General features: G+C 37.4%; 1 protein-coding gene across 6 annotated transcripts in view; it reads left to right on the top strand.

Annotated features, from left to right (window-relative positions):
• Positions 1–18,170, top strand: part of LOC145668068 (protein Loquacious-like) — a 136,959-nt gene that overhangs the window by 33,528 nt on the left and 85,261 nt on the right. The window contains exons 1-2 of one of the 6 annotated variants that reach the window (XM_081735574.1): positions 6,114–6,261; positions 13,243–13,394. In XM_081735574.1, coding sequence (XP_081591700.1) covers positions 13,253–13,394 — 142 coding nt within the window. In that variant the 5' untranslated portion in view covers positions 6,114–6,261; positions 13,243–13,252. Of the gene's footprint in view, positions 1–6,113; positions 6,446–6,563; positions 6,698–13,195; positions 13,395–18,170 lie in introns of those variants that run through there. The other 5 variants (XM_081735573.1, XM_081735572.1, XM_081735575.1 and 2 more) reach the window with 5 other exon arrangements.

Below are 18,170 nucleotides of genomic sequence, written 5' to 3'. Positions count from 1 at the left end.
TTAGGTCAAAAACCAAACACGTGGTACAACGTATTGCTTACGTTTATATTTTTGGCAATTTTGTACCCCTAAAAGGGAACGAGGTTATAGTAATATATATATTAGGGTCCTATACTATAATACCAAATGTTTAAATTGGGCAATTTCCAAGATTTAAGGGGTGGGCCAAGGTACCCCTCCCGGGGTGCACAAATGTACTTATGTCTTATGATAGGTAATAGACCCCTATACATAACCAAATAACCATATAAGGTAATAGGACCTCATCCAAGGCGATAAATTGGGTCAAAAGACCAAACACGTGGTTGTACTAAAATTTGGCAATTTTGTACCCCTAAAAGGGAACGAGGTGGACCACCCAAATTTATCATAATACATATTAGGGTCCTATACTATAATACCAAATGTTTAAATTGGGCAGTTTCCAAAATTTAAGGGGTGGGCCAAGGTACCCCTCCCAAATTTTCAATGGGTGCATTAATATACCCATGTCTTATGAAAAGTAATGGACCCCTGTATACGCTCATATAAACATGTAAGGTAATAGGGCCTCATCCAAGGGGATAAATTAGGTCGAAAACCAAACACGTGGTACAACGTATTGCTTACGTTTATATTTTTGGCAATTTGGTACCCCTAAAAGGGAATGAGGTGGACCACCCAAATTTATCATAATACATATTAGGGTCCTATACTATAATACCCAATGTTGAAATTGGGCAATTTCCAAAATTTAAGGGGTGGGCCAAAGTACCCCTCCCAAATTTTTCAAGGGGTGCATTAATATACCCATGTCTTATGAAAGGTAATGAACCCCTGTATACGCCCATATAACTATATAAGGTAATAACACCTCATCAAAGGGGATAAATTAGGTCAAAAACCCCCGAAATTTGAATTTTTGGCAATTTTTTACCCATAAAAGGGAACGACATAGACACCCAATACGGATAGAGGTACATACTGTGGTCCTAGGCTACCATACCCAATTTTTAGATTTGGCAATTTCCAAAATTTAAGGGGGGTGGTCCTATGTACCCCTGCCAAAATTTAGAGGGGGTGGTCCTAGGTACCCCTAGGTCATTGACCCCGGCCAGGGACCATGGGTCCTGAGGCAGGGACCCAGGGGCCAAAAAGTGTCCTGAAGTGCAGCCCATACTACTCTATGTGCGACTTTGTCCATGCGGCGTCTAGGGTACGGTCGACTTCGATAAGCTAATGAACCGTAATACTTCAAAAGTTGAGCCTTTGGGTGCGTAAACGTAAACCTCGTGTATCTTAGGTATAGGCTGCATAATTACTTTATTACATCAGTGTTAATGTGCATCCTTAAATTGGGATGGATAGAGCGTTTACGATCAACAATACGTGGACAAATTCATATTACTTTGAAACTCACATTTCTTGATGAAAATAGTGTCATCACGCCTTCTAGACTGTACATGTGTTGGCGCATGATAGTAATTAACCAGGAACAGGTAAAATTCAGGGGCGCTACGAGATATAATTGTACCAAAATTTTATTTTTTTAAAATTTATGGGTGCACACCTAGTAGTAGTAATAGTATAGTAGTAGTAAGGCAGCAATAGTAGGGAGGTAGTTTAGTAGTAGCCAGGCCCTCAACCAGAGGGGGCTAGGGGGCAGGTCCCCCTAAACTTTTTGTGGCCCCTCCAGACTTCAATAGAAAATTTTATTATTAATACAAAAAAAACACTTTAGATATTTATAAGATAATTTTAGTGACCCCCCCGTAACATATTCACAGCCCTCCCAAACCTTTGTAACTGGTTTCGGCCCTGGTAGTAGCAATGATAGTATCGGTATAATAATAGGCTAGTAGTAGTAGTAAAGTAAGGCAGTAATGGTAGTAGTTGAGTAGTAGTAGTAATAATAGTATACTACTAGTAGTAGAGTAGCAGTAGTTCGGATTAGGTTAGGGTAGGTTCAGGAAAGCGAAATTGTCTAATTTTAGTCCCTTGTACATTAGTTTGCAGCCTTGGAATAACGCCCTTATGGAGAGTTTCATAGAAATGAAAGCAACATCTTATTGCTGTATCTATGTTCACAGATGACTTACATATTCTACGCCATCATAAATAAATTCCCTAAACATTTGTCTTTTGTTCTGAATTAACACCTTTTATCTGTAAATTGTAATTTTAAAAATGTCCACGTATTCTTAATCCCGTTTCTGCCACTCCTAGACACTAACTAAACCTACAAGAATTCATTTGGTGCTAAAAGAAATTGATATATCATGAATGTCAGTATACTTATAAAATAGAACATAACTGAGGAAACCTGAAATTTCAATCTTGATACACGTATCAGTGCGTAGCACGAAATGAGATTTTAAAAAAAATCCCGGCGTTCTTCTCGCCTTTGATGGGACAAGCCGCAATTGTTTACGCATTATTCTGTGCATTGTTTGTGTATAATCTTGTTCATTTATTGAATGTGAAACGCAACTCCCACAACCGCTGTAACAACATAATGTGTTTTTTATTGTGCACCAGTACACGAACAAATTCCAGGTATGTCTTAAATTATAATCCATCTTGGCATATTATCTCAGCCGTAATGCTGTCAACAGAGCTGCCTTGGTTATGGATACACTGCGCATGAAGTGCTCCAGGGTAGTGACGACATTAGGTGACGTCAGGTCCTGTTGCTCTGGTTATGTCAACTTAAGAACTCCCCTTGATGTTCCTGCTCCGCCCTGCCCTTGTGCGGATTTGATGCAAAACTAACTTGTGCAGACCAATCAGCAGAGATTGACCTATATTTTACGCACTTGATATAATTGCATCAAGACGATTGCATTATCGATAAAGACAGGACAATAACATCTGTTACAAAATATCTCTCCACGTGCAATGCACGTACGAATGCAGTAGTTCATTTTTTAAACTATCTCTATACGAAACTCGTTATGTTTAAATGGGCCTATTCCATCAATGGATTTTCATTCTGCTACGAATGCTTTCAAAAATGATTTGCTTTATAATTCACTGGGGAGTGCAATGGACCTAAGAAAACAGACACATGAATAGCACATAGAGAGAGGTTAAGAGCAAGGCTAAGGCCAGTTTTAGACGAAAGCATTTATCGTAGCATTTCTCGTAGCAGATGTGCTGCCAAAAATCTCGTATAATATTCTATGTCATGAAAAGTATATTGTGCTTTTACATGGTAGCATTTTGATAAGCATTTTGTCGTGACGTAGCAAACAAATCACTGGAGAAGAGCGCAATTATGGCTCCAAAACTAAAAACAGATATTTCAGTCATGATTTCTTCTAAAGCTCGTTTTCGCATATGGTTATGATGATACAAAGGACTTTTGACGGTGCAGTTATACTATACAGATCCATAGATTTTAAAATTTACAGAAGAAATTTCTAATGTTTTAATAGTGTATAAGTAATGAAAATATGGTGTGCACTTACATCTGAGATGCGTATTTATGTGGAAATATAGAAATTAAAGTCGAACCTGAAATGCACGTAATTTTCAATAAGCTGCCATAAAATTTTGGCAGGTCTGTAACTTCCCCATTTTGTATCGAAAACAGAACCCAACCATCCCCATCGGGGCTTCTAACCCATTCCCACTACTTACTTCTCCTCCTCCTCCTCCTACTACTATTATTCTTACTACTACTACTACTGCTGCTGCTTACTACTACTACTTACTCCTCCTCCTCCTCCTCTTACTACTACTACTAATACTTATACTATGGATCCGTATAGTAAAACTACACGTTACCACCTGTGAAAGTGAACCTGCACCGGAAAATGCAAGAGCACACCAATAAATGAAACGAGAAAGTTTTTTTTAATGAATTTCTGTATGTATCCGTATAGTGAAACTGCACGCTTTAACTTTGTACAAACAAGGATGTTCCTCATATTTTTTTAATCAACATAATAATAGTATCCCTACTCTAACTTTTTTCTTTACTACAATTCAATTTCCCACACGTCGCTTCTTTTTAACACACTACGGCGCTGCAATCGGAGCAGAAATGCTGGGGAAAATGCTACGAAATAGAGCAGGTTCTATCGACAAGAAATGCCATAGGATATGCCATGGCATGGGAAATGCTATAGCATTTGCTACTTTACACGGTAGGATATCGATGATACGATTTTTGATACGAGAAATGCTACGACAAATGCTTCCGTCTAAAACTAGCCTAACTGATCTCAAAACACTAGCCTTAAAACGCAGCAGACAATTGTACGTTTCATTTACTGCAAATTTTGAAGTCACATTCCAAAAGCTAGCAATTTACAGGAAAGATGTAGTAATTTAGATTTCATTTTCAAATTGAATTTAGCTTTCCTAAATTCAGCGTTAAATAACAGCCCGGGGCTGCAGTCGCCGCCTGGCCATTACCAATCCAGACATCTGACGTACCTTCAACTCCAGGTGCTTCCATTAAATACACAAAGCTTTGTGTATATATAAAATTGCAAAAATGATTTCATTCTTAGGGTTCACTCGAGCATACGGTTCTACCAAATAGAAAATTTATAGGTAAAAACTATGTGAAACATTTGTCGTGAAAGAATGAGAGAATAAATATAAGTAATTTATGTCAGTGCACAGCATATTAAAATTAATTTTGAGCGAGAGTGAAAATATTGTATGTGTAAGTGTGCTCTTCCACTATCCTCTTTTATGCGTATACCCCCGTCGCTGACGCGCCTGCTCCCTACGGACGTTTGTAGATTCCTCGCTAATGGGGCGTTTACACTTAGTTGAATTCGATTCAGTTGAATTCACGTCACTTTCAACTTAATCGACCGTGTAAACGGGACTTCAATTTAATCGCTTGTTGATCGAAGGCGACTAATCGACTGGCAACTGAATTGAAAGACGTTTTATTTTCTTCTGCTATAACACCGCAAATTGTACCAATTACTGCTTCCTTGGACATCTTTAAAATTGCCAGTCGATTTCGAATCGACCAGAGGAGAGCGAGTCGACAAGCAGCATTCAATTTCGGTTGAAACAATTGAACACATCCATCGATCTGATTCGGCCTAGTTGCTTCGATTTAGTCGCAAATGCAACGAGTCGATTTAGCCGTTCGACTTAATCGACCAAGTGTAAACGCCCCATAAGGCTGCTGATTGGGCTAGATAGCATACTTGGTTTTTGGCTGCCACCTAGCACAAGTTAATTCGTTTTTGGAGGCATGTATTTCTACTGAGCCCTCCTGAAGTCAATCTGCAGGTAATAATGGAACTCTTCATTTAATGTATGCTCTGCTAAAAGCCACACAAAGTTCTAACCTAGCGTAATAATGTAAGAAATGTTTCAAAATTCGGTAGAACAGTCTGCTGCAGTAATGCCCATTTTATTTTGGGCCTGCAAATAGTTGAAATCCGCTTGTCTTGAAGCAGTGGCGTATTTACGATTTTCTTTCGGGAGGGGCTTTGCTAACTTTCGGGGGGAGCTTTGCCTGAAAATGTGAAAATTCTGCAAGATATTTCATATACTTTACTCAGTGGCGTATTTAGGGGGGTGGCTTCCGGGCTTAAGCCCCCCGAAATCTTACTTAGTATAGTAAAGTAAATGAAATATCTTGCAGAATTTTCACATTTTCAGGTAAAGCCCCCCCCCTAAAGTAGCAAAGCCCCTCCCGAAACAAAATCGTAAATACGCCACTGACTTTACTATAGTAAGTAAGATTTCGGGGGGGCTTAAGCCCGGAAGTCCCCCCCTAAATACGCCACTGTCGAAGCATAACCTCGCTACCTTTGAATTTTTCGATCTGACAATACTGACAGTAATAACAATAAGCGCATTGTTCATAGGGAGTTCAACAGTGGCCGTTACGGCTAATGCCTCGTGTGTTGTGGTGTTCTGTGAGGAAGAGAGTTGAGTTGGATTTCCTATACACCTAAACGACACTTACACTTTTTATTACATTTACACGTACACACATCCCCTTCTTTTTTATACTCTTTCCTTTTTCATTTTACATTTCCATCTTTTCTCTTAACTTTTTGCGCTGTTGAACTTGGCTTTCATCTCTCTTACACTGTCTGAACTCCCTTCCCGATTTTGACCTTTTCCCGATTGTGTCCTGTCTTCCCAATTGTGTCCTGTATTTAATTCAATATTGTTCCTGAATCATACATCCTCCGTGTGCGGTATATATAGACACTATTGAGATTGTAGCAGACGTGATTGTATAGCTGGTGCACCTACCTTTTTTACCGATAATGGTATAAGACAAGGGACAAAGTACGTGGAATTGGTGTGAAATTGATTTTAAACAATTGTTTTGATATATAATTGATTTTAAACATTAATATCAACTATTAAACGAGAGAAAAGCCAGTAATATATATAAAACAAATAATACATATGATGTATTACGATTAACAGATTTGATATTAGTATTGTGTCGCTTGAACAACTCTTAAGGGTATGTTATATGTATTGTGTGGTTTGGAAAGGGGATCTTTTGAAATGTACTATTTTTGAATGTTATCGCGTAATTCAATATGCAAGAAAAATATCGTGTAGATTGATTGTACGGATCCCTACATAAATTCATATAATGTGTACTTACTTCTGCATTCACTATTTGTACCTTCAGTAATCATTTTTGAGGTGTGCAAATGCATTTCCCAGTGCAGATTCACATTGTTTTGCGCAGAATGCCAACGAACCTGTGGTAAGTTGCCATTTAAAAGCACGAATGCTCTGTAGTGTGAGTCAGGGCAGGTACTCGGTAGGGTTGCACAAGTGTTGGCGATGGAATGCGACCGTAGAGAGCAGGCGCGTCAGCGATATTAGGTGTAAGCGTAACGAAAGTTGTGGAAAACCAATGCTTTCACTTTATAAGGGTATGTGATTGATTACTTCATCCATATTCATTTGGAAATTAAAAGAGAACCTGCATTACAGAGTTTCTCTTCAAAATCACTTGATAGTAATTACAGTTAATTATTATTACTGTTATTATTTGCAACTGTGCTGAGTATACATACAGTGTGGACGTATGGCTTAAAAAACTGCAGTGCATGAAACACTAAAAACCACGAATGCTCTCGAAGTCAGGAGCGCAGCCGGGTGCCGTGAGCCACAGCGAGGAGTTCGTCCGTAGGTTGCAGGCACATTAGCGGCGGTGGGTATACGTATAAAGATCTGTGTAATGACTCATTATAAGTTACACTACCGACTACAGATCCGTTGGTGGATTTGAGGGACAGACTAATAGCTATCCAAAATATTTACCTTCTACTATTCTATTAATCTCAGTACTCTTTTGTCCTGACGACTTGTAAGAACTTCACGAATACTTCAGTAACTCCGAATATACTCTGAATCACCTTTACTTTTTACACTGTACTCCATGGGTACATGAAGGAGAAAATGTGTGGTGCAACATATTACATCACGATTTCTGCTTAAGTACAAAGCAATATCGGAGGGGAGAACACAACATACTTCTATTATTCAGATACTGGTCTATTACAATATCATTAATAATTTATTCTGTAAATTTTGGAAATTGTGCATCCATCACTACTTTATGAGCGAACACGAGAATACCATGTTTGTCTTTCTTTCATGTATTTTCGAGTACATACGCATATCATACGGAAGGACACACCATATTTTGATTATTTACATATTCTATTGAAATATAACAAATTTATTCTGTAATTTTACATATCTGGATCCCTACATTCAATCTGCACCAAGGATATTATTTATGCATGTAAAATAGTGTGGGCATATTATCCAGCTCAGAGTTATTTTTTATTATTTTTTCAATAAGTTCGGTGTAAGTATGAAGTCATTCTCGTGCTATCCTATTTCAGAAAATGTTTTGGCACATTTCGTCAGGAAAATTCACGGTTCCTACCTTAGAAGGCCTTTGTGCCGCAGAATAACTCCAACATGTTTAGAATTAGAGTAGGCTAGGTTAGATTTAGTTTAGTTTCGGCCTGATTGAATATTCTGAACTTGGCTCTGCGGATTTAACCCCTTCAAAAGTGTGAGTAACGAGAAGAGTTGGATTTTCGGAAGAGATTCACTTTAGGTGGGATTTACCGTTTTGCTTATAAATGGTGTTTGGACATATACCATAAAAACAACAGTGCAAGAAACTGGTTAAGTTCCAAAGTTGGTCGTTCGTTTCTAGCAAAAATGCTTGCTGTTTGTTTGGTTGATAATATATAAAGACAGAGGAAGTTGTATTTATTTATTTTTTTTTTCTTATTAGCAGTTATAAACGTAGAACTACTTGGCAAGCGGAGGGAACTACTTCGCGCAAAGTTACTGCATCGTTGAATTGTGGGAAAGGAACGAGCATTTGTATTCTGAACATGGCTGCAGGTGTACAGAGACGCTCCAATTGGTATCCTTACGCAGAAACGAGAAATTACACTATTTTTAACAAATTGTGTGCAAGCTTCTGTAACCCTAAGCTACCTCTATCCTACTGTATTATACTCTTTTAAAACGGTCCTAAAAGTTGATGTCATTTAGATTTTCTTAGCTGTTATTATGAAGTTTGTGGAAAACCAGACGGACGACCAACTTGTAAATGCCCAAGAAACCAGGGTTTGCCCAAGCGGGCCCATCCCGAAAAAACCCGGTGGGTTTTTTCGGGTTGGACCCACCTGAAAAAACCCACCTGGGTTTTTGACCAGTTTGTTAGTATATTATTGATACAACTAAGGTGATCACATTGTAAGTGATTTTTATCACATTTTAGTCTTTCCTTGGGTGGATTAGAGGCTTTCACGCTAAGGTATACAACAACATTTAATATAAGGCCTTTATAAAGTTCTGAATGCACTGAATGAACTTATAAAAAATAAAAACTTACCTTAGCTTGCTATTGTTATAGAACAAATTAATGTATGAATTATGCTTATACCTATTTAAAGTAAAACAACCAATTTTGTACTTTAGAAAATATTTTCCGTGAATAGTATGCTCGTCGACTTGGCGACACCGAGGGACATTATCACTCATACATTTGGCGGGTTTAAGGTCATAGGTGCCGGTACTAATAGTACATATGTAAATACATTAGTAAAACTATTAGTATTATTTCTCACCTTTGATGTAAAACACAAGGTTCTTCAACTAAAATTTGGTTTTCCAACAATAACAGTTTAATTCAATCATTTGCTGCTACTCTTAAAATAAGCATTCTGTAGAATCAAAACCAGCATTAGCGTAAAAATTCTTGTCAAATTTAAGAAGGTTAATGCTTAGGGTTCCGAAGACTATGTAACGCTTACTATTTCAAGTGCTGAGTTCAAATTTTTCGTACTAGTGGAAGTTTTGATGTACACGCCGTGAAAGAAGTGGTCGGGAAATTCCCAAATTAAACGCAGAAGGATCGTAAATGAATATTTCAACAATAAAACTATTTATTTTAAGCTTAAGCCTGCCATACGGGTCCCGTTTTTGAGCCCGTGTCCCGCGTCCTCGTAAATTTAGTCGGGACAGAGAAATGTCCCGTATTTTAACTCCGTTCCATTTCTGCTATCAATATCAGCTTATTCGAAAAGTGAAAAATAAAAAATTCTGACATTGGCTGGGAATTCTCTAATTAGTGAATGAACAGTGCGCTGTTGCATGTAACAGTTTCGAGGAAGTTATAGCACCACCCTGTCCGACTTGATAGCGAGCGAAATTTGCATTGCTACTTTTTCCATTGCATTTGACGGAAACTCGGATACTCTCCGAAACATTAAAAAATAAATAATAATAATAATAATAAATAAAAAAATTTAAAAAATAAATAAAATAAAATCAAAATAAATAAGTAAAATAATAAAGAAAGATAGCTTTGAGAGTGTTTCTACATTTACAAACACATGGAAGATGACTAACCTTTTCTTCAGCAATACATTAGATAAGTTAACAAGAACTATAATCATTTTCAGAGGCTAGGGGCACAGAATTGTGGTTTGGTCCAGGTCTTAGAAAAATGTCTGGTCCTGACAATTACACACGACACAAGGAGAAAAATCAGCTTTTCATCTGATTAAACTGACGAACGTAATTTTGGCAGATACAGCCATGTAAATAAATATTGCTAAACGCGCGAAAAATATTGAAAGTAGATTGTACCACTGATTTAAATAATTTGTATATTGTTTTCCTGTAAAGCATTTTTATAGCACATCTGAAGTTTTTAGGCATCTTCAGTCTATACAATTAATTGCAGGGTACAAACAGAGAAAAGCAACTGCTGCTTGGTGAACTTTCGCCTATTATATTATTGAAAAAAATATAAATAAAATAAAATATTTTAGTTTTAATCTCACGGTTATGCGTGCTATGTTCAAGGTGACGGTGATGATGAGAAATGATTGAAATGACGGAATGAAGAAAGTGGGAGGAAACGTGAGAATCCCGAGAAAACCCACACACAAGGTGTTTGTCCACCACAAAGCTCACTTGGCGCGAGCTGGGATCGAACTAGGGACCCCGTGCACTAGAGGTGAACGCTCTACCACTGAGCCACCGCGGCCTATTATACTTTTGTCCATAACCAGACTACAGTTATTTGCATTGTGGTGGAAAGTTGAGGAAAAGGGGGGGGGGGGATCTGAGATGTCCCGTATTCTCATGGAGAAAATATGACAGGTTTATTTACGCTGAAAGATATTAATTTCATATAAGACATTTTAAAACATTTATTTATTTCATACAACATGAATTGTATCTTTGTTTTAAATTAATAGACCCCTTTTGGTATTTATATTTGGCTAACGTCAGTCAGGCTTCTCGATGACTTGGTCTACATTTGTTCGTTTGTCTGCCGAGCTCCTTCATGGCTACGCGGTTAGTGTGCGCGTCTTCGGCGTGGGACCCGGGTTTGCTTCCCGGAGGGAGCTCATGTGGTTGTGATTCCACGTTAATCAGTAGGTCCCGTCTCATATAGCCTCGCTGCTGAAAGGGACGTTAAACACAAAATCAACTAAACTCGTTTGTCTGCCTCTACCACACACACTACAGGGTACAACATTCGGCCTTTTAAGTTAAAATTTTCAGAATACAAGCACAAGACATTCTAAATTTCCTGTATAGATTTTTTCGCCACACCAACGTAAAATTTCAAAATGCCGGCCATTATTTCAAAACAGCGAGTATCCACGCTACGAAGCGCAATTTTCAGTCTTTTAAGTTGAAATTTTGACGGTGGAAGCACGAGATATGTTAAATTTGCTGTATAGATTTTCTCGGCGATCGAATGTAAAATTTCAAAATGGCGGCCATTTTTTTCAAAAGATCAGTAAGTAGAAAATTGTTAGAAGGTGTGACAATGACAATCTTGAAATATAAATCGCATTTTAACACTTTTACCCCAAAAGACATTGAAATATTTCGAAGAAACCCGATTAAACCCGAAAATACCCGAAAAAACCCATATGGGCCCAGATGGGTTGGGCTTTTTCAAAAAAGACCGGGTTTTTTCAAACCCTGCAAGAAACACTAACATGTGCTAAGTGGCCACTAAAAAGTGCGAATGCTATTTAACGTAGGCTAGGCAATGGGAAGCTGGTGTGGGCTAATCTTACACGGATGGCGGACCTGGATTACACTCACATATTTTTATTTGTGTAAACTTTACAATACACGCTCCAGCGGTGCATCGATAAGTAGGGCCGTTTTAAAAGGGTATAGTAGAGTAGGGTAGGGTAGAGTAGAGTAAGATAGGGATATGTAGGGTACGTGTAGAAACGGGTTAGGTTAAAGTTAGGAAATTTTTCTTCTATTTATAAAATTAATAGACTGTAGTGTTTCTGAGTGCGTTTACCAGCTGGAGCGGGCATTGTAAAGTTAAGCTTTTTTTTTTTTTTTTTTTTTTTTTTTTTTTTTTTTTTTTTTTTAAAGATATGTATTCGTTTGTATTATATTAATTCGCAAAATTAATACCTTCCAATTGTTAAGTGTTGCCGACTACGCGGTATTCAAAAGTAACGAAAACAATGAATCTGTACCTTCTCAATTTCAACCAAACAACGACCTGCTGCAGTTTAATGTAAGGCCATGTGGGCCTAAGTAGACTTTTAGAGGAGGATGTGAAGGCGAAGCCGTCTATCGTTATATTCATTAAATATGAACTTCTTTTAGATGGAAATTCACTGTTATTGCCTTACAAAATGTTTCTTAGGGTGGATTTTCATTAATGGTTGTAGATTGTGCGCTCGGTGGTTAAGTCGTAAAGCGCTTACCTCTGATGCGTGGGTTCCCTGGTTTGATCCCCATTCAAGTTAGTTTGTGTTGGACAGCATCGTATCCTTAGGTTTCCGTTTCCTCCCACTTTCTTGTTCCAGCATCATTCACTTGCCGTAATCATTGTCTCAGCCAAACAGACGTAGGCGTGGGACGTTAAACTGAAAGATTTCATTTGTAGATTGACTTCAGGGGTACTGAGTATAACTACAGCGTGTGCACATATGGCATAAAAACTGCAGTGCCTAAACCAGAATTAACTAAATTCAGAAACCAACTTGTCTTAGGTGGCCACTAGAAAGCACGAGTGCTATCTAACCGAGTCAGGGTAGGAGCGCAGCAGAGAGTCCCGTGCAGTAATGATTCACAACTGTTTCATGGAGAATAGTTTGTGTTATTTTGAGACGAGCTATAATCAAGTTCTTAATAATTATTATAAAATAAATAAATGAAATAAAAATGAACATGAGACTACATGGTTCATACTACAAATTGACCCCTCGGGGTTCTTCCGCTTCCTCCCACTTTCTTCATTGCACCATTTCATTTATTTTTCATATCACCGTCTCCTTTAGCCTGGCCGGCATAACCGTGGAACATAGAACTCAAAGATTTCATTTCATTTTTCTAATGATCGTTAGAGGTTTTCTGAATATGTATACTGGATTGTCCAAAGACAGCAGAAAGTTGTGGTGCAAACCATGTGATCTGAGTGAAGAAAACAACGACTTCGAGAGTGAGAGAGTGTATGGCTGTTCTAGGAGCGGACTGGGTAGCGTAGTAGTTAACCAACGGCATGGCACGCCGAAGATCTCTGGTTTGAGTCCCGGTGCAGTTATGCACTTCTTCACTCTGTGTATAATTGATTTCGAATCTATGGTAAAGTTGGTCTGTTAAAAATCAGTTGTTTCCTCCATTCGTTAATATATTAAAATAAATAAATTGTTTTGTCTGTTTCCAGATTTTATGGGACTGATGACAGTTTTCTTTCTTTTTTTAATTCGTTAGTTATAAAGTGATGACAACGAAAACTCCTGTTTCAATCTTACAAGAGTTGGCAGTTCGAAAAGGCACTACTCCTCAATATGAGCTTATTTATGATGGAGGTGGTACACATTTACCGGAATTTGAATATATGGTTACGACACAAGGAGTTGTAGGTATGTATTAATTGAAACTTGGAAATGTCTTTATAATGAAACACCTGCTGTAACAGTAGATGAGTTTAAGAATTTCGACAGTAAAAGTGCGTGGTTCCAAAAGTTTTGTTTACTGTTCCTAGATGAAGAAAGCATAGGCCAAGGTATTTCACGTGTATTTTCTTACATACTCATTTCCTTTTCTTTGATCAATTTATTCTTTGAAGTTTCTTTCAAAAATTAAAACGGAAATGAAAACTTTAACACGTATATCACAGACGCAAGAACGGCGTATTTCGCTTTATTTGGCCATTTTTTTAAATCGTTTGGTATTATGTATTTTTTTAAAATTTGTATTCTCGGCAGCAAAGGCAGACACTTCCTAGTAGGTTTCTTTTGACACTAACATAACACTGAGCTTCCGTAGTTTTCTATACTTTAGTGTGGAAAGCCTGGGTTTGATTCTCAATGGAAGCATATGTGGTTTAGATCCCACACCTGGCAGTAAATTCGCGCCTTATGTAACTTCACTATTACAAGGAAAGATTTAACTTCAATCAGTAACTTTGGAGTAATTGGAGACCTGGTAAAGAAATCTCGATCCACACAAAGTTATGTTCCCTAAACTACAGAAAAGTATGTAAATCAAAAAAATCCTAACTATTTTGAAGAGAATGCTAACAAAAATATAAGTTTGGCTGTTGTAGATTAGAATATTCATAATCTCATAAGATTCAAAGAAACACATTACTTATTAGTAGTTATTACACACAACTCTTTTGACGGAAGCGAAAAACAGATTTTCCATAAATAAATGTAACTGGTAAAAAGAAAAAGAAGTATTATTTAATAAGGCATGTATTAAAAGTCGATGTCACCTAATCTTTAAGTAAGAGTGAGGACTGGTAATGTAGGGGAGATATGTAATGTTTAAGAAAGTTAGAAAATAAAATGAAATTTACCGATTTTATTAAAAATATCATTTGGATGGCTGGTAGTAAATTAACTTGATACTTAATATTGGTGGATAGTTAATTTTATGGTTTTTAACTTATCAAATTGATGGACACGTTTTATTAAACTCAAATGAATTATTATTTGTTATTGCTATTCTAGTTAATTTTCGCAGTGTAGTAATTTGTACTATAGTAGTTAAAATTGTAATTAAAAAACAGTAATTGTAATTTTAACTGCATGAAATTTGTGTATTTTAGTGTTACCACATTAACTAGTTATAGGAACTTTTATGTATTAAAAAAAGAATACACATAAATTTGGACACTAAAAATTAAGTAGTAAGTTAAATTACAGAACGAATTTATTTAGTTATGTTAATTATAGGATAACGTAAGGCATCATGGGAAGGGCATATACTTTCTTGTATTTCAGGTTTATAGCTCAATTCAGTATAATATGTGTTATTTAGCGTAACACCTACACGAGGCAAGCATAATTGTTTGAAAAATTGGTTTTAATAGCTGTTATAAGCAATAAAAGAACTGCTTCCACCCTCAACATGTAAATTTCATACTACTTTACCTGCCGTTAATTTTTAAACCAACCATTTTGTACAAAGCACTATGAAAAAAATAATCACGTTTGTTATTATAATAAATGATGCGATTTAACGGGTGTTATAATTGTTACAATTGCCCCATTTCGTTATGTTATAGGGCAAATATGGAAAAAAAACTGGGACACTTACGGTAGCGTTCTCCTTTAGCAAGAATATATAAAATTTGAAGATGTATCAAAACAATGCTTATTGCAACTGTGTGTAAGGTCTGCTGAATTTGGATGACTTTATAAGCATGGGAAGAACTTCCTTTTTGGATATGGATGTTTTCTCCCTCTTACCGTATGTGGACATTACCATACATAGAAGGCAGTGAAATGAAGGGTAAATGTACAGATGGGTTTCCAGGTATATAAAGATGACTTTTTTCCAATGGATCCGGACTCGGATTTGGACTGAGAAGTCGTTAGTTTCGTTATGCTCTTAGCAAGTCTTTTAATATAGGCTGTTTACATGTTCCAAAATATCCAGGGACTGTAAATGTTTTAAATAAATTGAAGCCTGAAAGTTTCAGGATCTGTTTGTGAGTTCTCATAGTTAAATTGTTATTGTTTCTGTAGAATGAAACAAACAGTCATGTTCATGTTTCTGTCTGGTGTTTTTATTCATAACTTCCGTATAAATAGAGATAGAAAACATCCAAAAATACCATTTTAAATGTGCCTATGCCAGATTGGCCAAAAGTCAGTGCAATACAAATATAATAGCCAGAAGACGTTTCCATAATTCCCCCAGGGTTGAGACACTTGTTGCAGTTGGGAGTTCAAAAGACAAATCTCAAATTTCTCTTAAAGGAGTATGATGTGTTTCTTCTTGATTCATGCAAATAATATAGAAGACCCATAGAATTATTATAGTATTTCTGAAAATTAAAACAAAAGAGATTCTTTTCGGACTTTTGTTGTTCATTGTTGTACCTAGAAGTTCTAATTTCGATGTTGTCCCTAAAGATTCATAGTTTAATGTGGGAAAATCATTGCTTAATTGCACGAGTGTGGTGTCAAAATGTGCGTGAACATCCCAGGGTTGCTCTAGTGAAATTCTCGTCTCTAATAGTTCTCGGAAACTGATTTAAATCTTACTAGATATTTTTTCCGCTCATAACATCGTTTCAAGTACTTTACTTCCAACAATGATAGTGAATTATATAGATACCAATTTATAAGTTTAAAATTTATTCATTAATTGTTGAACAGTTTCAAACATGAATGTTTGTTTACTTTACCAACCATTTGCTAAATATGTCATGCGGACACGATACTAGTGCAATGTCCACAAATGTGGATCACTCTGTGTCGCTGAACGATAGTGATGACCCGAGCATTAACATTTTAAATACTGCAGGTGCATCTATTTATCATGATTCAGTGTGTTCCCATTGCAACAAACAGTTACTTAATGCAAGAGGTCTAGCAATCCACAACAATAAATGCCATCGTACTAGTGCCAAAGCCAAACCTACATCATCCACTCTCACTTCCATTTTCCCACCTTCTTCACATAGTTCTATCTTGCGCAACTGCATTGATAGCCCTAAAGAGATGTCGATCGAAGCATGCAACACCATCCTAGGAAAACTCAAATCCATTACTCTTATTCTACGTAGAGTACCTCGAGGAGCTAGATCAGCGTTGGCTGACTCTCTCTATCAAGTTCTACAGAATATTATATCTACTAATAGCTTGCAATCGTGGAAGGAGGTTTTCTTCTTCTCCTACGTAACTGTTTGTTTACCAATTACAAGAACTAACAAAGTCTAATCTTGCTGCATGGATGAAACAAAGAATCACTAGTTGGACTAATTCTCGCTGTGATGCCCTTCTTTATCGCCACCAATGACCCTCCAAACCTCGCCAATCAACAGATGTAGTCACCTTCAACACCAAGGCTACAGAGAACAAAGTTTCCGACGGCGATGTCCATGGAGCAATCAGACTCCTTATATTTGATGATACTTTTTGGCGCTTCCGAATGCTACAGTGCTAGATCCTTTAGGCAACAAACATCCTACACAAAGTCACACTTTCACACTTCCTGCACTCATCGAAAACGCTCCAGCCATCCCTAGTGTTTCTGTCAAGGAAGTCCAGAGAGCTCTTCGATCCTTTCCTTCCGGCTCCGCAGGAAGTATGGACAGTTTACGCCCTTTCATTCTCAAGGATCTTCTACTATGCAGGGCATTGATTCTAGAGGCCGTCTGTTGAACACTATCAGTGATTTTCTTCACATAATCCTCACTGGAAACGTACCTAAAGAAACCAGGTCACTATTTTTCGGAGTGTCACTTATAGCATTGAGGAAGAAATGTGGTGATATACGCCCCATCGATGTCGGTAACGTTTGGAGACGGCTATCTGCTAAAATAATATGTCAAAGAATTGGGGAACCGTTATCTACCTTCTTGTCACCACATCAGTTGGGAATGTGCATTCCACATGGCTCAGAGGTTGCAGCCCATGTCGCCCGACTATATTATTCTCATCCCTATAACCAAGAGAAAATTTTCTCGAAACTTGATTTCCGGAATACATTCAACAAAATGAACAGAGACTATGTTTATAGCTGTAAAAACGCACTTCCCTTATATACATACGCCTTCATCCATCAGTGCTATTCACAGCCTAATCACCTATTTTTTGGTGAAGACATCGTCCTCTCCCAGCGAGGTGTTCAACAAGGCCATCCTCTAGGACCTGCTTTATTTGCGTTGACACTTCAATCTATTGTCAGCAGTATCAATACTGAGTTAAACATTTGATATCTCTACGATGGAATTTTAGCAAGAGACAAGGAAGATGCCCTGGAAGCTTTGACAAAGATTCATATTCAATCTCGCGAGATTGTATTACATCTCAATTTCTGCGAGTGTGAAGTCGGTTTCGTGAGAGTCTCAAACGAACAGGCTAACACCCTGCACACTCTTTTCAACGAACCTGGAATTCAACTTATATCACCCTACAGAGCCTCCCTTTTAGGTGCAGCACAAAACACTGACAATCGACGCATCTTGTTACTGGACAAGATATCTAAATTTGATTTCTTTTTCAGTCGCCTCTCTAAGATATCTGTGCAGTCTGCTTTCTAATTTCCTATGGGCCTCATTAGCCATACCTATACTGTTATGTTTCCTTCGTAGTTCTCCATCCTGACGCGAGGCAGACCTTCTGAAACAATACGATAATTCCATCCAACTTGGCCTAGAAACTCTTCTCAATTGCTCT

Source organism: Thermobia domestica, chromosome 13, assembly GCF_964235325.1.
Source record: "Thermobia domestica chromosome 13, izTheDome1.hap1.1, whole genome shotgun sequence".
NCBI classification, from domain to species: Eukaryota; Metazoa; Arthropoda; class Insecta; order Zygentoma; family Lepismatidae; genus Thermobia; species Thermobia domestica.
Note: the sequence above shows the minus strand (reverse complement) of the source record. Positions and strands in the feature narration are given on the sequence as shown.